Genomic DNA, 23,174 nt, shown 5'->3' with positions numbered 1-23,174 from the left:
GCCCCGGCTGTAGAGGACGGGCCGCTCCTCAGATTGTTCACGCCGCTCTCCCGCGGCAGCGGCCACTTCCCCCTCAGCATTTTGCCGCCCCATACATTTTGCCGCCCTAGGCACCAGCTTGTTTAGCTGGTGCCTAGAGCCGCCCCTGACCAGATGGCGTGTTAGACATCTGGGAAACTGTTTACAGAAGTCCCTCAGGATAATTGATGAAAAAGTAAGTTTTCATTCCTCTACACTGGCATTGTTAGGAAGGTATAATGGGTTAGTTCCCCCATAAATCCTTGCTTTATATTGAAGGAACTTCCTTTCCTGCCTATTCTACTACAATAAAAATCAACACTCTGCGAAACCTTTCCCCTCTGTCTGTAATTGCTTGCTTGCTACTTCCCATTAACGATAAATGAGGAGTGAAGCTGTGCAACAGAGAGAAATTTCTTACCTGAAAAATGTCATACAAACGTTTAGCATGTCTGTTGTATGTCATATGTTAACCAAGATGATGTTGGAGTACAAAGCTGGAGAAGAGTGCACTCTGCTTAAGGAATTTCATAAAACCAGAAGGGCAAGTTCAACTAATTTGTTCATGTTAGAGCTCAAGTGTATTTGTGTTCATACATGTTTGTATGAATACATAATATTTAATACAATTTTGCATTATATCAAACACATTAGTGCATCTTTCTAATTTTGCTGCTTTGCATTATGTAATTTGGCTTCACTAAACCACTATACCTGTTACTGAAGTATTTCTGAACAAATGGAACACAATTTTTGAGGATATGAGCAAACGTATTATATAGATTTACTGGAAGTTGCTTTCATATGAAGATGTATGAGTCATTTAAAATAAACAGTACCAAACTTCTCTAGCATTTTCTATAAAATTATTTTTGATTATAATTTTATTTTTTGTATCTTTTAAATATTAAATAAAAAGAGAAGTAGGTGTTACAAAATCAAAATCAGTTTGTTAATAAAACGAATTATTAAATAAACTTTCTAAAAGGTTCAGTTCTCTTCATGAATATAATTTCTTCTTTCTAAAATAAAAATATAATTATCAGAAGTATTAGTTTATGTAAATTAAAGGGATGGCACTAATATAAAATGACTGCTTTGTAAAACACTTTACTGTTTGATGCTATGAAGACAAAATGTTTGGATTTTCTGCCTGAAGAAATTTGTAAATTAATGCATAGTATAATAAACCACCGTTTAAATCTGAATTTAGCCTAGTAAAATACAAGATCCACAGGATTTTTCTGAAATAGTGGCAAATAAATACAGCACTTTAAATGGGTATGTAGGGTTATTTAAGATTAATAGGGCATGGTGATTTATTTTTCTGTACATAAAGTAAGAATACAGTTTGCAAATAAATTTTTACCAGTTTTATGGAATATTGTCAACAAGAAATTATTAGGTTTTCTCTAAGTCACTAATGAAGGTGAAAGTTATACTACTGAAGTTATAATCAGTCTGTTTAGATTTAGAGTTGCATTTTCAGTGATAAACACTGATAAAATGTCCTTTTATCTGATAAATATTTCAGTGATGATGATGATGTTGTATTGTTCATCGTGCTGCTATTGCTAAAATGGTCAAACGTTGTTATTGACTCCTGTTGCCAGCATTATAGAAAGTCACGCCAAATTGCTTTTGTTTTTGTGAGTTGTAGAATTGTTGTGTGTGTACAGATTTTAAATATTTTTAAAATTAACTTAATATTATACATTTCATAAAGTGAAATATGTAGAAATCTTTAATTTGTTTGGATTCTGTGTCACAGCTAACAACCACAGCCCATAAAGTTTGACTATAAGAATAGAATGTGATTTACATTTAAAGGAAAAACACAATAAATTATTCTGCCACCAGATAACCCCTATTTTCTTTGTATCAATTCTTGCATTTAAAGTTTTTCTGCCTTGTCTGTCAGGTGTTATAAGCAGCATGTTTCAAGGGCAATCATATTAGACTTCTTCCCTCCCTGCTTTCCTGTTTCAGCAGATACAAAGTTAGAGAGCATCCTTTTTGTGTGCTAGCTCCAGGACTCTACTACATACAGTCTTCCACTGCGCCATCCAAATGCAGACTGTATTTGGAAGCAGTTAGACTCCTCGGATGTGAGTCTTTGGGTTACAGTAGATATCCTGGGTGGACTCTGTAAGTCTATGAAAATTGCTAGAATGCTTCCAATCCGCACTGTATATATTAAAATGGAAATAGAATCATAGAATATCAAGGTTGGAAGGGACCTCAGGAGGTCATCTAGTCCAACCCCCTGCTCAAAGTAGGACCAATCCCCAGACAGATTTTTGCCCCAGATCCCTAAATGGCTCCCTCAAAGATTGAACTCACAACTCTGGGTTTAGCAGGCCAATGCTCAAACCACATCATATTAGTTTACTAATGTACATTTTTCCAGTCTTCCAATGAGACAGGTACTTGTAGAATTTGCAGAGGTCAACTGATAATCCTCCTAAAAGGAGTTAGATCCTTAAATAATTATGCATCTTTAAATAGTTATGCTAAACAGAAGATGGAAAGTTTACAGGATAAAGTAACATGCCATGATTTAAACAGAGGCATGCTAGTATCAATCTTCATATACATTTGTGAAGAACCACACAATATTTATATAAATCTGAGATTGGCTACAAGTCTATTTTTATTTATATTTTGTTTTGTTGTTATTTATATTCCACAGGGCATCTATGTTGAACATTACTGCCCTCTAATTTAAATATGCTTTGTTAAAAGTAAACATTAAACTCTCAGACACTAGGCTTGCTATTTAATTCAAATAAAATTAAAATCAAATGCATTTTTAAATATGTAACTCCATTAATTTATGGATAAATATTTCAGTTTGCTACAGTTTTAGAAATACTGTATTTTGTCATATGTTATCAGATATATGGAGAAAGTGTATCTTGTCCCATGCTACCCTAAGGAAAAATATATAATTGAAACAATTTCTTATATCATTGCTGCTACATTATCACATTCTCTAATTATGAGATTTTGTTAACTGAAATCTTGTTTTCTTCTAGCTGACAGCACGATCACTGCCTGCTGTACAATCTGATGAGAGACTGCAGCCTTTGCTTAATCACCTCAGGTAACATAAATTTATTCATCCATAAAGTTGAGAGAATTATATTTGTAATATTCAAACTTCTTCAGATCTGTATTGATGGGTGAAAGTGGAAAAACTGAAATAAAATAATTTCTTTTCATTTCAATACCATATTGATAGGAAAATGTACAATTTCACAAAGGAAATGTAAACATTTATTTTGAGCAAAGTATGTGACGTTGCCTTTACAAGAACAGCTACAGAAAAAAGTTCCATAGCTGTTACCAAAAACACTTTTTCTCTTGTAGATTCTTTTGTATGATTAAATGTAAAATTATTATTCAGATTCTTCATGTACAAAAGTCAGCAAATTCAAAATTATGGCACCTAGAGCATTAACTTATTTTCTGATTTGTATTATCCAGGAAGAACACGTCTTGTAATCCATCACTGGTGAATGAGTCCACTGGTGAATGGATTATGGAGGCAGCTCTAAACTGTGAACAAGTAGTATGGCCCTTTGGACTCATCCAGTAACAAGTAGTCAAATCATCCTGCTTCCTGTATAAGGAGAACAGGAGATAGTGTTCCTAACTGAGCTCCTACCTTTTCTTAATTTTCACTCCTAGCTTTTCTTCTTATGTTTTTCATTTTAGCCACAGAATCAGTCCTTGCCTTTTTTAGGTGACTCAGCTACTTTTCTGCCTTGTTTGGAAGGGGTAATTTGTCTCTTGTAGGGAATAGCCACAAGAAGGGGATTCACATAGCCGGTGATGTGTACGGTTTCTTCTCCCCCCCCCCCATTAATATATAGTGCCACAGGAAAGCATGACACTTCATAGACAGAAGTGTGACATTTTATGGTGACTTTAAAAATGAATATATTACTGCCATGTACCTTTTATTTATGTGGATATCTGTAAAATGAACTTTTGGCTTTTATTAACATCAGGACAATCAGAAGCAATTTCATATCTTGTTGCATTTCAATGCAAATTGTATTTGAAAAAGAAGTTAATAATTGTGCATATGTATGTATATAAGGGTTAAAGCATATTTGGGAGAAGAGAATTAGAAAACACATCTGTTAAAATGTCTCTATTGTGTGAGTAGGACATTGGTAGTATGCTGTAAATTGATATGTGTAATATTTATAGTTCTTCTTTGAGTGGCTGTGAACGTGTATTCCAGTCAGGTGTGTGAGTGCCAAGTGCGCTGAAGCCACAGAGCTTTTTGTAACAGTAGCTGTCTGGGTGATGCACATGCCTTAAGTCTGCTCATGGCCCCTTGTGAGTCTACATAAGGGTGGTACCATCCCTACCCTCCTCACTTCCTTTGCACCACCAATGGCCCGAGTCAGAGTTCCTTAGGTGATTTACCTCATGGTTGTTTTAGACTGTGCAGTCAGTGAGTTACTTCTCTGCCTCCTTTTCCTGTTAATAGTTACGTAATGCTTAGTACACAATAGCTAGTTTACCTTACTGCTTTAATTAGTTTTCAGTGCGAAGCTCTGGTGGCATGCGGTCACCTGGCTTTAAGCACTGCTTACCATGTGAGGTACCTACTCTGCATTGCCTTTTGTGTCTTAGGGCTGGTCTACACCCAGCCGCTAGTTCGGCGGCTGGGGATCGAAGTTCTGGGTTCGACTTATCGCGTCTGGTCTGGACGCGATAAGTCAAACCAGGAAGTGCTCGCCGTCGACTGCGGTACTCCAGCTCGGCGAGAGGAGTACCGCGGAGTCGACGGGGAGCCTGCCTGCTGCGTGTGGACCGCGTCTGAACCGCGGTAAGTTCGAACTAAGGTATGTCGACTTCAGCTACGTTATTCACGTAGCTGAAGTTGCGTACCTTACTTCGATTTGGGGGGTTAGTGTAGACCAGGCCTTAGGGTATGTCTATACTTACGCGGTAGTTCGACGGCTGGCTATCGAACTTCCGGGTTCGATTTATCGCGTCTGGTCTGGACGCGATAAATCGATCCCGGCAGTGCTCGCCGTCGACTGCGGTACTCCAGCTCGGCGAGAGGAGTACCGCGGAGTCGACGGGGGAGCCTGCCTGCCGCGTGTGGACTGTGTCTGAACCGCGGTAAGTTCGAACTAAGGTATGTCGACTTCAGCTACGTTATTCACGTAGCTGAAGTTGCTTACCTTAGTTCGAATTGGGGGGTTAGTGTAGACCAGGCCTTAGTGAAGGACCTGTTAAAGAGAGGTATCTGCTGTCCTTTCAAGGAAAAGGATGAAGATTTTCAGAGATCTGCACCGTAAGCAATCCTTCATGGAGCAGGTGATGACATCCACCTCAGCCCTTCCCACCTCAACTGCTCTCCCTATCTCTTGGGCTGCTACAGAGGATTCAGTGATTTCTGACAGACCCTGGACTTGGACTCTCCTCCTTGGAGAAAGAAATGACCTGAAAGGGGACCCATAAAAAAGACTGGAGCTAGTTCAGTTTGAAAAAGGACTCTTCTTCTTTGAAGAAGGACACAGAACATCACTGGAACTCCTCAGTCACTCAAGGTGGAACTGGCAGTTGACCATGTCTCCCCAGTATTGTCGCAGGAACATATTGGTACCTTACCATTGATTATGGTACTGTCTCTGGGATGGACATTGAGTCCAATACCAAGGAACATGGTTCTGGCACCGGCATTATTACCACCAATGACCCCACAAGCTTATGAGACAGCAAAGGATTTGCTTTGTCTCTGCACCCTTGTCTCCCTTGTGGTGCTGGAGTCCTTTGTACTAGAGGCACCTCCTCCTGTTCTTGGCTCATTCAAATCTATGGATCTGGTAGAGACACTCTCAACAACGCCATTGTCGAGTCCAGCTAAGAAACACTGCAAAGATGTGACTTTGATTCAGTCTTCAGTACTGAAGACTGAATCAATCTGTGGCTTCAGTATTGCCGCAATCCTTAGGCTGGGTACTGACTGTGACTTACATTTTTGCACCAACAACAATGTATTTCTTGGTACCAAGTCCCTCCACATCTCGAGGTGCATTTGCAGTACCAGCTACTATATTGGCATCAGCACCAATATTGACCTCTTCTCAATGGGCCACAGATAAATCAGAATGCCAAGTGACCACTTCAGGGCTAGCATCCCTATTCCCTACTAACCATTCTGATGCTGCTTGACAATTGAGTTCAGATTCTCCCTCCTCTTCACCATCCTTTCCTAGGTGCAATCGGTCTAGCGAGTCTTTGACCAGCTCCTGAAGGAAAGCATTGGTACCAAGAACAGGACCTTTCATATATCAGAGATAGATCATCCTGGCCTGGTTCCTACTGGCTGCCTATTCCCTGCATGTTTCCTTAGTGGCCTTTTTGTAACTCTTGGTGTATCTCCCACTCTTCCAGGTCTTGATCACTGGCACACTTGAGCAGAAGGTCACCAGGCTGTTCTCATATCTTGGAGGCCCATGGAGATACTGGTCACCCCGAGAAACCAGTTCTGCAGGATGAACCATTGCCAAAGGAGTGCATTCTACTACAAGAGGACACACGGGCCCCTGTTATTTTGTCGTTGCCCTCACTAGTTAATTCCATGGCCTCAGATTCCTCGTCTCCAGTTCTGGAGGATTTTAAATTTTATCGAGACCTACTGAGGAGGGTGTCAGCAGCATTGGCAGTCAAGCTGAGCTTGTACAAGAGAACATTCTCAAGCTTTTTGGACGTTCTTCAGGTGACAGTCCCTGGGAGGCTAGCTCTCCCTATATATGAGGCTGTTTTGGAACTGGCAAAGACCTTGTGGCACATGCCAGCCTCCTTAGTGCTGATAGCCAAGTACACAGACCGAAAATATAATGTCCCGATCAAGGCTTTGAGTGCTTTTATTCCCCTTTGTCCCCAACTTCTTCATGGTCACTGCTGCCAGTGAGAAATCACATCAAAGGAGCATCAGATCAAATCCCAAAGAGAGAGTTCAAGTGCTTGACTTATTGAGGAGAAAAATGCAGCATGTGCATAGCTAACTAGTGGGTGCTGTTATCCAAATTATAACTTTGTAAACTGGGGTGCAATGTCCAAGTTTACTGACAAGCTGCCTGAAGAAAGGGAGTAGGTTTCTTGTAGGGGGTAAGGGAGGAGTTTAGAGCTTTCCTTGCAGAACGCCATCTTGTGGCCACACATCGCTCCAGTCAGCATTCAATGTCACAGATGCTTCTTCCACGATAATGACCCCTGCAATAACAATGAGGAAAACCTTGTGATTACAAAACTCCAGCATAGCCCCTAACATCCAACGAACCATAGATGACCTCCCTTTTGATGGTCATTTTTTCTTCTCTGATAAAACTGATGAAACTTTGCACTCATTTAAAAACTCCCATGCTACGCTCTGTTTGTTGAAGGTCTTTACCCCTGCCCCTGAGAGAGAGCAGTACAAGACCCTGCGACAACAATACTCTCAGCAGCCTGAAAACCCTTTGGGGCAGAATGACTTTTAGAGGAGGAGGCACAGGTCACAGAGAAGGTGGTCCTTTAGCTCGAACTCAAATCAACCAGCCAGCCCTCAGTTGTGGGAAAGCAATATATTTGACATTTCCCTTGAGCATATCAATGCAGTCATCAGCAATCTTTCTGCTATCTCTCATCCTTCTGGGGACAGATTGTTCCACTTCTTCAAAGACTGGGAATCCGTAACAACAGACAAGTAGCTCCCAAGCACTATGTGACTGGGATATTATATCCAATTCCTGTCCATCCTCTTCTCTCACCCACCTTCCCTGATCCTTTTCAGGGACCCTCTTCATGAGTCAGTGTTTCTTCAGAAAGTTCAGACTCTGTGTGTCTAATGGTACACTTTCTCCAAGCAGTGTTTGTTAGAGCACTTGCACCCCCACGCCCGCATCACCAAACATTCTAAGTGTGATCCCATATAAGGGGTGCTGTGCCCTCTACTGCCTCAGTTCTTTCCAACCATTGTGTCAGATGGAAGTGAACTGCTCCAGGCTATTTGGATCTGGGTTTTTCTCCATTCTCATTGTCTTGGTAGTTTAGAATAGTTTATAGTTTAATGATAAATATAGTTAAGTTAGTTAGTAGCTCGATTTCGGGTTATGGCTGAACTGAAGACAAAAAAGAAGCCGGGATTCAAAAGACATGCTTCATGCCCAGCTGTCCTCCTGGCATTGGAAGACCATATTAGGTGCCTGAAGTGCCTGGAAGAGGGCCACTTTCTATCTGAGTGTTCCATCTGCTGGACTTTCAAGCCTAGAGCTTGCAAGGAGAGGCAGAGCAGATTGCAGCTGCTTCTCCTTAAGGAGGCACTTGAGGCTAAACTTGTGGGTTCCAGGCACTTGTTGGATCCAAAGTCTAAGAGACCAGTCTTGGGTCCAGTGACTTCCTCCAGCAAGTCAAAGCAGCTTAAAGGTCCAAGGATATCAGAACCTTTGTTTGGTCCGATTCCCGGATTCTGCTACTCAGGATTCAGGGCTTCAAAGACACTGTTGATTGAAAAAATTACTACTTGCTATGGAACCAAGAACCTCATTGTCTGCTCTAGCTGTGTTGGTTCCAGAAAAGAAGGCAAGGAAGAGCAATGTGAGATCCTATACATCAGGTTTGTGAGTTCAGTCTGATTCTGACAGGGTCTATGTGTCTCTGAAACTTAGCCCTATTACAGTTTCAGCTTCAAGGACTTGAGTATTTCATCGGATCCTGTGCCATCCAGGTTTTTGGCTCTGGCTTCAATCTCTGCTTTGGTTCCAGGTCCATCTTTGGATCCAAAGAGGGCTTTTACTTTGGTGGCTGATGTACATCATTTGGCTTCTAAGCGTTCCTCTGCTCTGACTGAGATACAGAGAGCCTGGAGGAAGACACAGGTTTCATCAGTTTCAGAGATCTGTGTTGGCTTCACCTGAAAAAAGGAGAAGAGCGGAGGAGATTTAGTGTTTCTCCTGATTCATCTATACCGCCTCTTCCTAAGACTCCTGCAGGGTCTCCGCAAAGAGCTTTCTGTCCATTTATTTTTCTCTCCACCGTCTGGGTCCCATGCTGTCTCAGGCATGCTTCATCCCAGATTTGAGGCCACATCTGTGATTAGAGGAGAAAAGAAAAAGAATAAAGAAACCTTTTTGCTCCCAGTTCTTGCCTCCTTTTTCTCCTCCTCCTGCAATGTTCTCAGATCCCAGTTGTTGGGGAGATTGGCAGTTCTGGGCTCCATGGCTTTCCTGAGTGTCACCACTACAGGAAATTTTCAGTTGTCCTCCTTATGAATGGAGAGGTGATGTTTCGTCTGTAAAGGATCTGGCAATGATCAAGTCCTTGGATTTGGTTCCACCGGATCCATCTGCATCTCAGACAGTGACGCCTGATACTCTGTCTGAAAAGGAAGATCGCTCCTCTTTTTGAAAACTGATACAGATTATGATCCAGATCTATCAAGTGAGCATGTTGGAGTGGCTGCTTCTTCTTCCCCTTGTGAGGACACTCTGCAGTTCCACTACCTGGTGGATTGCATGGCGTCCATGTTGAACTTATTTACCTTCAGTAGCCATGGAGGAATCCTCTCATCTGATGTTCAGCATTTGTGGGGCTATCTTGAAGAGTAGGATGTTGTTATTAATTCTTGCTTAGCTGCACCCTGCTAAGACTGTTTGATCCACTTCTACCTCTTGCCAACCTATTTCCAAGAAGGCAGACAAATTATATCAAATATCCTTGGAAGGTTTTTCATATTTTCACATACACCCTGTATTTAATTTGATGATGATGACGATGGCTACTGCCAGTAGCAGGTTGAGATCTGGAGAAGCACATTCTACTCCAGCTGATGGAAAAGGGAAGAAGACTGCTTCCCTAGGGAGAAAGATGTTCTCTTCTTTCTCTCTTGGAATTAAGGTGATTGTGGTGGGGTGGCTGCCCCTCACTGGCAGAAAAGGGTTTAAAAGCAGCCCTAGGGAGGCAGCCAATCAGAGAAGTGCTGAAGGGAGCAGCCAATCAGGGCCAAGCAGGACTATATAAAAAGGGAGCTGCAGGACAGAGGAGGTCAGTTAACTGCTGGGACCTCAGGGAGGAAGGACTGTGTCTCTGGAGGGCTCAGAGAACTGCCAGCACCCTGGACAGAGCAGTGCTGCAAACACTGGGGAAGCTAGAGAGAGCTCCTGGCTGGCTGCTAGGGCCTGCAGGCTACGACCCTGAGGTAAGTGAAGAAGAGGGTGCTGGAGCTGCATGGGAAGCGGCCCTGGGATAATGGACTGCAGTTGCCACTGAGGGAAGTGGCTGGATAGAGATTGCAGGTCCCCCAGAAGGGGGGAAACACAGAGTGTGGCACTGCCGGAGGGCAGCGTCACTGAAGAGGACGCCACAGTCCTGGGAGTGGCACAGGTCCTGGAATGAAAGTGATGGCAGTGAGGCACCACCTGAAGAAGGCGCACTACCATACAGAGCTAATTTCCAAAACAACCAATAGGAGGCGCCACAGTGGTGAGTGAACCCCATCACAGTGACAAATTATCAAGCTGTTATGGCCCGGCATCAATTCCACTTATGGAAAAGATGGGAATGTTTCTGCAGAATCTGGCAGATGACAAAAGGAAAATGTGATTCTATTGGAGGGTCAAAATGTGGCAAAGCACGCTCCCAGGGCTTTGTTTGATGCCTCAGACTCTTCTGCCAGACCACTGGCTCTTGCCGTTCAGCTGAGGAGATGTGTGATCAGGGTCCCAGAGAGCCACACTGAGGTTACTTAATTAGGGCAAACTGCAAAGAATGGGGCAGACAATCCTCAAATCTTGTGGTCATTCCAGTACTTAGATCCACCAAGCTAGCCTCAAAACTGTTTCTGCAATACCTTACTTGTTACCCAGAAGCCAAAACACAGTTCCCTTAAAGCAAGAAAAAGATGGATGAGTTGCTAGAAAAGTTGAAGGAGACAAGATCGGTGGCCTGCTCTTTGGGCCTGACTTTTATTCTCTGAAGTCACACTCAAATAGAAACGACAATTGGCTTTGTACTTTGGATGTAAGGTGAACTTTGGCCTTCTGTCTGGCTAGGACTGGGCCCTTCAGGTTATCTTCTCAGCTCTCTGTCTTTTATGCTGACAGAAAGAATGCTGACAATTTCTGTGCAAACAGTTTCCAGATGGATTACTTCCAGCATCACAATGGTGAACAAGGTAGCAAACACCTCTCCTCCACAGACTTTCAGCCCATTCAACAAGGGCTCAAACTACCTCAGTGGCATTTTTGAGGGACATTCCCATATTGACATTTGTAGGGCTGCTACTTTGTCCTCTGTCATTTAACTCAATATTAAGCCATCACATCTGTTTCAAGATCTGATTCAGTTTTTGAAAAAGTGATTCTTCAGTCTCTCATTAGGTGGACTCTGAGCCTAATTGCTTGTGAGTCACCTGAGTGGTATACAGATGTGTAACCACACAAAGAAGAAAAACTTTTCTCCATTGTAACTGTTGTTCTTTGAGATGTCGCTCACATGAGTATTCCACAACCCATCCTTTGTACTCTCTGCACTGGAATCTTGAGCCACAAATTCTGGTGCGAAAGAACTGAGGGGGGTTGGGAGCCACTGCCCTCATAGCCATGGAAGGAGCCATGAGAAAGCAGAGGGTATGAGCGCTGCCCCTATTGGTACTGCTACAGAAAGCACGCTGGCTCTGGCATGCTGCATGCACATATGCCTGAATGAAGTATGCATGTGGTTCATATCTTGATGAACAACTGTTACAGATACAAGAGAGTAATTGTTCTGGTGTGGTGTTATTTTTTCTCTTTTTTTTTCATTAAAACATCTTTGTAGGATCATCAAAAATGCTCATCATTAGTATAACTTTATTCCCACTGAACTCAATGGTAAAACTACCATTGACTTTAGTGGGAATTTAGTTACACACTTAGTGCTTTTGAAAATTCCATCCTCTCTGTGAGGAATTATTGGAAAATTTCTCTGTTTTCACTGCTGACAATTTTTTCCACAATTTTTATGCACAGGAATGGTATCCCTAGCCTCTGTTTGCCAGAAGCTGGGAATAGGTGACAGGGGATGGATCACTTGATGATTGATTACCTGTTCTGTTCATTCCCTCTAAAACACCTGGCATTGGCCACTGTCGGAAGACAGGATACTGGGCTAGATGGACCTTTGGTCTGATTCAGTATGGCCATTCTTATGTTCTTATTAAAATAAGTGTTTTGTGCCATAATATTCAGAGCCATTATCGGCCTCCAGGTTTTCTTTTGGTAATGTGTAAAAGGGAAAGACTTCAAAAACCAAAGGGTCAGCTTTTTAAAATTAGTTGCCGAAACAAGCTACTGAACACTTAGAGATCCTTCATTTGTTATGCAAATGTGCAAACCAGCTAATTTTTTGGTTTTCTCTATATGTTTGCACATTAAATTGTTGGCTTTGCATATGCAGTTTAAAAATAAACTTATCCCAATGAATGAGGGTCCATGTCAGAGCTAAGAACATTCCCAATATGATATAGAAGTGTATAAGTAAAACTGTAAAGAAACATTGTCACAGCCAGTGAAACCACAAAATATCACATATTTTCTAGTCCCTAAAAAGGCAAAACAAGTTATAGTATAAACTGGATTTTAGAACTTGAGAATCAGGCTTTGGCAGGGAATAGACAGATGGGTCTAATAGGTGTTTTCCATCATTTATTTCTATGAATCGTGATTCATTTTTATTTCATCTTGCTCACAAAAATGAAAGGTATTTTAGTTGTAGGCTTCCCTCTTCCTTTATCGTATGAAGTTACTTACAGCAATATTTTATTTTTGGCATATGTCAGACAAATAGAGCTTTATCAGGGGAGCATAAGCTTAGAAATTATCTGAAAAGAATGTACAATTGAAAGTTACACAGCATTGATTGGTTGCTAATGCATTGTGTGTTCGATGGCAACTGTTCATATCTGCTTGTGAATTTTAAATTAGCCAGCCTTCACTTTCAGCACAAATTATTTTTGCTGAAGTTTACATCTATAGAGTTATTTTTTAAACAATTCCTTATTTTAATGCATGGCCCTGTTTTTTAATGTGCATGGAATTCATTTTGTAATGAGACCATTGTGTACTAAATACTTACTTATCTACAGCTGAGATGCTGTTTCTTCCCTATTCTACTTTACTGGTGCTTTTTAATGCTGATTGTACAGTAGTGAAATAAGAAATCATTTTGGATAAAATGTATTTTATTTTGTATGATGTAGGACTGCCTCTTAGATGTTTATGCACTAAACATTTGCAACACTCACAATTGGCTACAATAAATCTTTAAATGGCTAACATTCTAAGCTACAGTTTTAATGAGAAAAATTGCTGAGCCAACAGGATTGAAGAGGAAGTCATCTTTACATACTATGCTATCATTCTAATATGACCTTACAGAACCTGAAGCTTTGCATGTGACTAAACATGTACATGTTAAATAGAAGTAAAATTTTTGACTCCCAAATTAACTTAACTTTACATTTAGCTTTCTGTGTTCAGTGTGAACACATGGTTTCTTGAAGTTCTTCTATTGTAAATACTTTGTACGATGGGGCTAATAAAAGCAAAACAAACAAAAACAAAGTCGGTATTGAATTGTGTTGGGCAGTCCCAACAAACCAATATGTGACTGTACACTTAATCTGAACATGTGCAGACATGGATAAAGAACGCTTTTTTTCAAAAGTTTGTAACAGCACATCTTTCCTCTGGGGAAAAAAAAAATACTTCCTTACATCTTTCCTCTTGAATTCCTTTCCCTCTACTCCATCTAATCAGGATCTCTTCATAGGTTCACATAGGTAAAACGGTGCTCTTAAACCCTTCCAATTCTCCCTGCCACATCCTTTCTCATTCACTGGACAGCCTCACCATTCTGCCTGTCACTCAGGCCTGTAACCATGGCATCATAGTCCACTCAGGACCTCTCACTAGGTCCGCACATCCAGGCTCCGTCTAAACTGTGCAGATTCTTTCTGCATAATATCTCCAAGATATGGCCTTTGGTATCTATATGCACAGCTAAAACTCTCATCCAGACCCTGATCATCACACATCTCAATCACTGCATCATCCTTTTCTCTGGCCTTGACAAATGCAAACTTGTCTTGCTCATATCCATTCAGTATGCTACTGCAAAGATGGTTTTCCTAGCCAGCTTCTTTGACCACCCTTCTCTTTACATTTCTCCACTGGCTCCCCTTTTTCTGCTGCTTAAAAGTGAAGACAAGTAGCTTATGTTTGATGGCCTTTCATGGCCTGTCTCCATCCTAACTAACATTTCTCATTCACTTTTGAAATGTCAATTCTCACTGCTGATCAGCCCATGAGCCAGCCTCCATCACCCACTTGTTAAATTTTCAAACAAGCACCTTCTTGCTTTCTCCCATGTAGCCCCTCACAAGTGGGAGGAGTTGCCTGTAAACATCTGCAAAATGAACTCATTACCCTCCTTCAAATTCCTCCTCAAAACTCTTGTTTTCCATGATGCCTACAATAGTTAGGCTACTAATGTGCTAAGGCCACAGCCTATCATGCTGATGAGTGCTGTCTCACTGATTGCTTGTACTTTTCTATTATTCTGTCAGTATCTATCTGTTGTACGGCACCTAGCACAATGGGGTCCTGATCCAAATCTGGATTTGTAAGAACTAAGGTATACTACTACGACTAATAACAAATCCTATAGGTAGATTTGCATGGAGTCTCTTTAACTTCAGTGGGGTTCCGCATGGGTAGCTGGAGTGTGCCAGATGATCTTCGCTGGGTTCAGAAGGGCTTTGTTGACAGGCAAAGCTATGCAGGCAGATGAGGGTGAATGGAGGATATCAAGCATATGATTAGGCTCTTTAGCCTCCTTGAGAGGGATCCACAAGGAGACTGCAGTTCTCTTGACTAGATCCTGGAAGTGCTTAACTTCATCTGCCAAAAATGGAGGCGGAGGCAGGACAGCTTCATCCGAAGACAAAGACAAGATGTTGGCCGTGAGTGAGACTTCTTCATTGGCTCTAGCTTCCTGCTCCTCGAAGGATTCCTCTTGAGGGTCAGGTCTCCTGGGTGGAGCAGGTGATGCAGGTTGCCCTTCTCTATGGTGCTCGATGCTATGGAAAATTGTTGGAGATAGGCCGCCCAAAGGTCCCCATATGGCAAAGGTCATGGTGGACAATATATTGTGCATGCATACATCAATTGTCAGGGAGGAGCCAGATCCTCCTCTCTCTGCAATGAGGCTGTCAAGCTTTGGAACTTCTTCCAAGAACATGAGTGGGAAATAGACCCCAGCATATTACACTACGTATTCAGTCAATGCAGGACAGCTCAGATAGACTTGTTCACCACAGAGTTAAACAAAAAATGTATCCTCTTCTGCTTCTGGGGTGGTCTGTCTCACCAATGGATGTATACAACAAAACATTAAAAAAATTAATTTAACTGAGAGCTGGATCACATTCACTGTAGCCATTATAATAGCAGTGATACTGTTTGGGCCAACCACCACTTAAAAGTGATTTAAGCTACACTATGCAACAATAGTTACTCCTACTTATATTACTTTAAGAGTTGCAAAGCAACATATCAGGAAAATACAGAGAAACAAACATTATATGATTCATTTTTCTTTTTTAAATAACCTACAGAAATTGGAACACAACTGTGTGACTTGGATTATTGCTGCAGGCACCCAGTACTTTCAAAAAATTAGGAAAAAAACAACAACTGATTGAGTTGCAATCAAATATTTTGAGTGCAATGTGCAGATCAAATCTAATCTGTATATTTAATACAGTGTGTAAAAAGATGAAAAATGTATTAACAAAAAAGTAAGGTGGTCCTGCTATAAATCCAATTAAATTAAATCAACTCAGTATTTGAGCAAAACAAGCTGAGAGGAGTGCATAATTAATTGCTTCCTTGCTGGGCTAAAGTTTTCCCATAACACTGCCTTACAGACTAGTCCCAATTTACACAGCAAATACCCAATGGAAATAAAGAAATGTAAACCTCAAGGCAAATGCGTTCAAACTAGGGCTGTCAAGCGATTAAAAAAATTAATCACGTTTAATCACATGATTAAAAAAGTTAATTGCGATTAATCGCACAATTCAACAATAATAGAATACCATTTATTTAAATATTTTTGGATGTTTTCTACATTTTCAAATATATTGATTTTAATTACAACACAGAATGCAAAGTGTACTGTATTTATTTTTGATTACAAATATTTGCACTGTAAAAAACAAAAGAAATAGTATTTTTCAATTCACCTACTACGAGTACTGTAGTGCAATCTCTTTATCATGAAAGTTGAACTTACAAATGTAGAATTATGTACAATAAAAACCTGCATTCAAAAATAAAACAATGTAAAACTTTGGAACCTACAAGTCCGTGTTCAGGCAATCGCTCAGACAAACAAGTTTGTTTACATTTGCAGAAGATAATGCTGCCCGCTTCTTGTTTACAGTGTCAAAAGTGGGACCATATGGTCCAGCTGCCTTAGGCCCTCAAAGCAGTCTCACCAGTAGTTTTCTTGTAACTTTACTGGTACAGGGTTATTCCTGGGTCACCTACTTATGTCAACCCTTCTTTAGGCTTAAAGCCTAATGTGGCTAAGGTAACATCTTACAGGCCTCAGCCCGTAGGCCTTGCTTTATAGCCTTACTTTGTTTATATGCCAAATACACACTCTTCACTCATAAATATTTGTCAACCTTATACCCCTGTAATACTATCCTACTTATTTTTATACCTATACCTACAACTTAAATCTGTTTATCACACATTGGTTTACATATGAATTAACCACAACAATGATTATATAAGGTGATTAGCTACATCCTTCAAATGCCTCCGTATCATTTTCTGTCATGCCTAAAAAAAAATGATGACACTGCTGGTGTGCTGAGATTACTGGCTACTGTACTGACCAATATTGTCTCATTGTTTCCTTGTACTCCTCCATCGGTCTGTTTGTATCCATCTGTTGTCTCTTGCCTTATACTTAGATTGTAAGATCTTTGGGGCAGGGACTGGTTTTTTGTTTTGTGATTGTACAGCACCTGGGACAGTAGAGTTCTGGTCTATGACTAAAGCTGCTAAACACTACAGTAATACAAATAATTGATGACAATAGTAAAATACCACTCAACCAGTTTTCGTTGTCTATCTGTTGTCTGGGAATAGAGAGTAGGTTTTCCAAAAATGACAGTAACCCCAAGAAGTTTGACCAATTCTCTTGTGTCTGCCAAAAACAAGACTAAAGAAGTAAACAAGGGTTTGTTTTAACTGTGATTTAAACAGAAAGAGTACATTGTACTACAGTAAAGTCATCTCTCAATTGCATGTTTTATACAAAATAAAATATTGCAAGTACCCGAGAATAAACAGTAACATCCAACATTCTCTCTTAGCCATATCCATTCTCTTTGGAGTTAATCACTGAGTGCTTGATGATATTTACAGCACTAATTTTTGTCAGAAGTTATCTCTCTGAATCAGCATTCCACAAAATGTTTTATTCTTATGCAATATTTGCAGCTTCATTGAGTTTAAATCCGATGCTTGCAAATTAAGTTCAACAAACTTTACACAAATTCTACTTCTTTTCTTACTTTTTATATCCTCTGTCTCACAGCTGAAAAAAATCTTGTTTTCAAAGATCAAAAATTACTGAATGCATGTAGAATCCTCACCTTAACTCTCAGTTCTTCTAAATACACAATCATGGTTTTAATAGATTGGTTCCTAGTGGGTATTCTGTAACATCTCTCAGTACAAATGTTCTCATCTTTCTCTGTTAAATTCAAAACTGCATACAATCATTCTCTCACTAGCCCCCAAAAGATTTGTCTTTCAGTGTCCAATGGAGTGCCAAAAATCCTTACATTCCTAGTGAAGCCTGGATTTTTAAAAATATTTTTCTATTTCTGTCATGTAACTTAGTGTTTTTAACTGTTTGGGGTTTTTTAGAATTTGACAGCATCCACAGAAAAGCAGTTGGGACAGTGAGCTACTGGCTGAGCCTGTTGCTCCGTATGTGTGAGCTATCCCTGTTGCCAACTGTGCTGGGGACCCTACCACATAAGTAGAGAAAAAAGTTGAATTTCATCATCATTGCTCTTCTCTTCTGCCCTGCAATCAGACTAGGCTGATAACCTCACACACCCTCCCCAAAGGAGCATGCATTTGAGATTACTCAAGTGTTTCAGAATACTGCTCCAGATGCTTACATTTAGTTTACCACAACTTTGGTACTCTTGGTATTATTTTCAATACTTTTAATTAGTTTTTAGTGACTGTTTCCTTTTTTTTTTAGGATGTGTTCACCAGGGTGTCTCAACACTTTCAAACTCAGCACCAATATCTAAAGATTGAAGACTTTCCCCCCCAAAAATAAAGGAACAACAAAAAAAATTCTGTATTGTCTTGATTTTAGTGTTATTTTTAATTTGGTTTACAAAACAACATGTAGATAACTATCAGAATGATTTTTTTCTTGTCTGTGGTTTGCATGTAAAGTTCTCAGTTCCTAAATTTAATTTGCTACAAAAGTAGCAAGGTCATCTATTCCCGCATTTATGAACATTTATTTTTTTAACTAACTAGACTAAACAACTTATTTCCTTTTTTCTTTCAGCCATTCCTATGTTGGCCCAGATTACAGCATACAAAAAAATATTGGGAAAATTTCATTAGAACACATTGATGCTGTAAGTACTTTGTGCTCATCATTTGGTTGCTATAAGCTCATTGTTGCCTTTCACATGTATTTTTAAAAACAATTAACAGTTCATCCCACCACCTCGTAGGGTATGACTGTCCTTTCTTAAAAAATTCTTTATTCTCCCTATCCATAAAAGCTGTGACTAAACTGTCTGCCTTGTTTCTTCAGTAGTAGTTCTCAAACTGTATTTTGAGGACCAGTTCAACAAAATTGTGTCACATAAAAGCTAAAATGCAGCAAAGTTAACCTGAAGTGCAACCTGTGAGAAATTAGAGTGGGACTATTTGTGAGTTGATGTTAATTTTTTTATTTTACCTCCCGTTGTTTTTCTTATTCATTTTATAGTCTCTTTTGTCTGCATAATTGGTCAGTTTTCCTGTTTTGGGGTTTTCCCCCCCAAATAACAAATAAAATATTTTTTAAAATATGGATCTATGAAAGTTTCTTGTAAAACCTCAATAATTGGCAGAGGGTATCAGGAACAAGTGGGGGCAAGTGGCAGGAAATTTGGAATTTTGCCTAAATGCTACATCAGAAGAATGAATTTTAGGTAGAGAGTTTCAGCATTAGAATTAAATGCACCTCCAAAACCAAGATTATTGACATCCCCCCTTTTCATCCAACCGGTTTGAAACACCTGATTATGAAGACTGCAATATATCACCTTTTTCAGATTGGGTAATTGATCTCCCACAGAACAAGAAGACTTAGGCTTCTACTCCATTCTCTTCTCAGTGCCCTAGGATTTCAAAGACAAAGGAAAGCTCTATCAGAGGTCCTTGAACAGATTCCTCCAGAAGCCACGGTTCAGGATGGAAACCCTAAATTCCACCATAGCAGCAATTCCAAAGGAAACTTTTTCTGTCATTAATTTATCTGTAGAACACTTATCTACACATTGTTCTATGAAGATACCAGATTCACATACAAAATATGATGTTACCGGTATGCTGCTTTTACTTTTTGGACTACCTGTCTCTCTCTAAGGATGTTAACTAAAGTGCTAGTAAACGTATTTTCCTCTGGTAGAAAAGGGTTCACGCAAAACAACCTGCTCATCGGAGCACTGCTCCTGGAAATGGCCCACAAAACAGCCATCACTTAGCCCAGATTCCGTTCTGGAATAACATGGATTGGACAACTCCACTAAGACCTAAGTGATGTTATGCAGCTGATATTACTTCTGGGAGTTATAGAGATCAGTCTTCACAGAAATTTTGTTCCTATCAGAGGGCAGGATTCAGAAGCTGGTGGCCAAAGGGCACAATGTCATCCATTCTTCAGTGACTCTATCTTGGCTTTGATGTCTTGAAGCGGAATGAAGGTCTTTTCACCAACATACTGTTGTCAGTGAGATTCCATGTCTTCTCCAGAAGTTTCTTATTATTCTTGTTCTCCTTTGTCCCATTGCCAAGAGGTACTCATAAGGCCAAGTTAGAATCAAGGAGGGTTTGTGGAGAAAATCTGAGCCAGCTTAAAGAGCCAGCACGTCCTTTGGCCCGCGCTGCTTCCCGCAGTCCCCATTGGCCTGGAATGGCGAACTGCGGCCAGTGGGAGCTGTGATTGGCCGAACTTGCGGAGGCTGCAGGTAAACAAACTGTCCTGGCCCGCCAGCGGATTTCCCTGATGGGCCGTGTGCCAAAGGTTGCTGATCCCTGCACTAGATTCTCATTCTGGCTATGCGCATCTAATTTTCTTTATTCCTCAGTGAAAAGGAAGAAAAACAAATGTGTTTTCTCAAACACTGCATGCAGAGAGGAAATAAACATCATAGCAGCTGGTGAAGAGAACAAAGGATAATCCAGGAGAATGGAGTCTACAGCCCAAGGTCTTTGAATGGAGAGTTGGGTCCTGAGTTGCACACGTGTCAATGGACCTTTTTGCATCCAGAACCCTGCAGAGAAACCAAAGTCTTATTCCAGAGTAATAATTCCCCTGGCCAAAAATATGATTGTCGTTTTTTACTGTTCACGATTCGTTCCTGAATGGACAGACCGATGCACACACACAAGAGAGACAAGTATTTCCACATTGCCTAAGGAGGTCCTGGTTCTCGTATCTAAGGGTTGGTCCACACTACAGCTGGAAGTCGACCTAAGTTATGCTACTTCAGTCGATGTAACTTAGATCGGCTTACAGCAGGGTCTACACCATGCTGTGTCAATGGGAAACACTCTCCCACCAACTTACCTTACTCTTCTCGGTGAGCTGAAGTACTGAAGTCGACGGAAGAGTGCTCTGCCATCGACTTAGCGGGTCTTCACCAGACCCACTAAATCTACACATCGATCTGCATCGATCACAGCAGTGCCGATCTAGCCGTAAGTATAGACATGGCCTAATTCAGGCAGCAACCACTCAGCTATGCATTCTCTACACAAGGATCTGCTCCTGAGGACAAAACTGCACCCAACCGCAGAAAAAGTTAAGCAAATTACATGATATCTGAGCTGTATCAATTGAAATAAGATAATCAGATGTGTTTATAATACACTTTCTTTTAGCTTTGAGAAAGTATTTTAGAAATGGGGCATCTTCAAGGGGCTAATCTATGTTTGTAGGACATAGTGTAAGTAGCAGGGATGGATCCAGTCAATGCAAAGGCAAAACAATTTTTTTCCAGAGTTCCTACAGAAAAGTTTTAAAATGGGCCTAAAACTTACCACTGTAAAATTCAAGTGGTAGTCTTTTCTCACTAGAGACAGCAAGCTGATGCAGGATTGTCCTCTTATCTAGATGCAAGAAAATTTCTTACAGCTGCTGTACTTCTCAAATCCACATGAATGAGGAAAACTCCCTCCTGGGAAATAAATTTTGTATTAAATGCCTTCCCTAAGTGTTTCTTTGATCCCTTGTCACAAGTGCCCATAGATTTTCTGTCTTGCAGCAGTACTGCAACCCTCATGAAGGGAAAATTGTGCTAAGCGTTAACACAACCTTTATTCCCAAGATAAAACCTTGTTAGAAGAAATTATTTTGTTTCCACCTTTTTTGCCCACCTGCAAAAACCTCCAACTCTGGCATACTCTTGATGTAAGAAGTACTATACAAATCAACACTGAATGCAGTATCCAGTTCAGGAAAGCTCTAGCTCTGTTGGACTAAAACCCCCATCATAAATTAAAAATAAAAAAAACACCCTACATCTACTGCTAAGGCTTCAGTTACTAAAGTAGTTTCAGAAGCTTTCAGAGAGACAGTTTTTTCCCCCTTGAACTGTTGTGCTCTTTCATTCAGAGCCATGAAAGTTTCATGACCTGAAGGATTATACCAACATACAAAGAGAGATGTAGGGTAGCCACCTGGTCATGTTTTTGCACACCTTTACTATGTTTTACAAGTTAAATGTGCAGATCATCTCAGTCTTTGTCATGGGAGGAAAGGATTTACATTCTATGCTCACCCAGTAACTGATATATTTATTTTAAAAGATCTTTCTTCTCCCTCAGTCTCTCTGACCCCTCTTCCTGGTGACACACTGTTATTGAACAACCCATTGTAATGGATTTGTGGGCAGGGGGAGGGATAGCTCAGTGGTTTCAGCATTGGCCTGCTAAACCTAGGGTTGTGAGCTCAATCCTTGAGCGGGCCATTTAGGGATCTGGGGCAAAAAAACCCAAACAAAACTATCAGGGACAGTACTTGGTCCTGCTAGTGAAGGTAGGGGACTGGACTCAATGACCTTTCAAGGTCCCTTCCAGTTCTATGAGATAGGTATATCTCCATATATTATTATTATATTTTTTTTCCCTGCAAAGGAGAATAAGAACATTTTTTATCTTACCTGAAAATTTCCTTTCTTCTAGCAGGAAAGTCCCTAGATCCAACCCACCTGTCACACGGTTATATTTCTGGGGAATGCTAGACAGTGTTGGCACAAGAATAAATGGGTGTAAACTACCCATGAATAAATTCAATCTGGAAATTAGAAGAAGGGTTCTAACCATCAGAGGACTAAGGTTCTAAAAGAGCCTCCCAATAGAAGTTGTGGGGGCAAATTTAATTAGTTTTAAGAGAAAACTGGACAAATTTATGCATGGGATTGTATGGTGGGTTTTTGATGGTGGGAGCCAGAAGGCTGTCTTCTGGTTTATGTCTGATGTTCTTGCAATCTCATGCTTCAGGGCTTCAGCTGGCCACCTGCAATGATCATGGAGGGATTCTGTGTGTAGTTTTTTGTCATCTTCCTTTGAAGAATCAGAGCTGGCCACATTGGGAGATGTGATACTGGGCAGGGAGGGCCAGTGCTTTAGGTGGTACTGAGCATTCTCTCTCGCTCAGGTGCTTTGCTGGCTTATTGTTGCTCACATGCTCAGGGTCTAACTGATTCCTATGCAGGGCCGGCTCCAGGCACCAGGCACCCAAGCACATGCTTGGGGCGGCACCTGGTAAGGGGCGGC

At 40.7% G+C, this 23,174-nt stretch overlaps 1 protein-coding gene across 1 annotated transcript in view; it reads left to right on the top strand.

The window, feature by feature from the left end:
• The window catches only part of PRIM2 (DNA primase subunit 2), a 266,903-nt gene that overhangs the window by 159,453 nt on the left and 84,276 nt on the right, over nucleotides 1-23,174 (top strand). The window contains exons 8-9 of the mRNA XM_026654855.1: nucleotides 3,057-3,124; nucleotides 18,688-18,760. Coding sequence (XP_026510640.1) covers nucleotides 3,057-3,124; nucleotides 18,688-18,760 — 141 coding nt within the window. The remainder of the gene's footprint in view (nucleotides 1-3,056; nucleotides 3,125-18,687; nucleotides 18,761-23,174) is intronic.

The sequence above is a fragment of the Terrapene carolina genome, unplaced genomic scaffold, assembly GCF_002925995.2.
Source record: "Terrapene carolina triunguis isolate 2854851 unplaced genomic scaffold, T_m_triunguis-2.0 Scaffold42, whole genome shotgun sequence".
Classification (NCBI taxonomy): Eukaryota; Metazoa; Chordata; order Testudines; family Emydidae; genus Terrapene; species Terrapene triunguis.
Note: the sequence above shows the minus strand (reverse complement) of the source record. Positions and strands in the feature narration are given on the sequence as shown.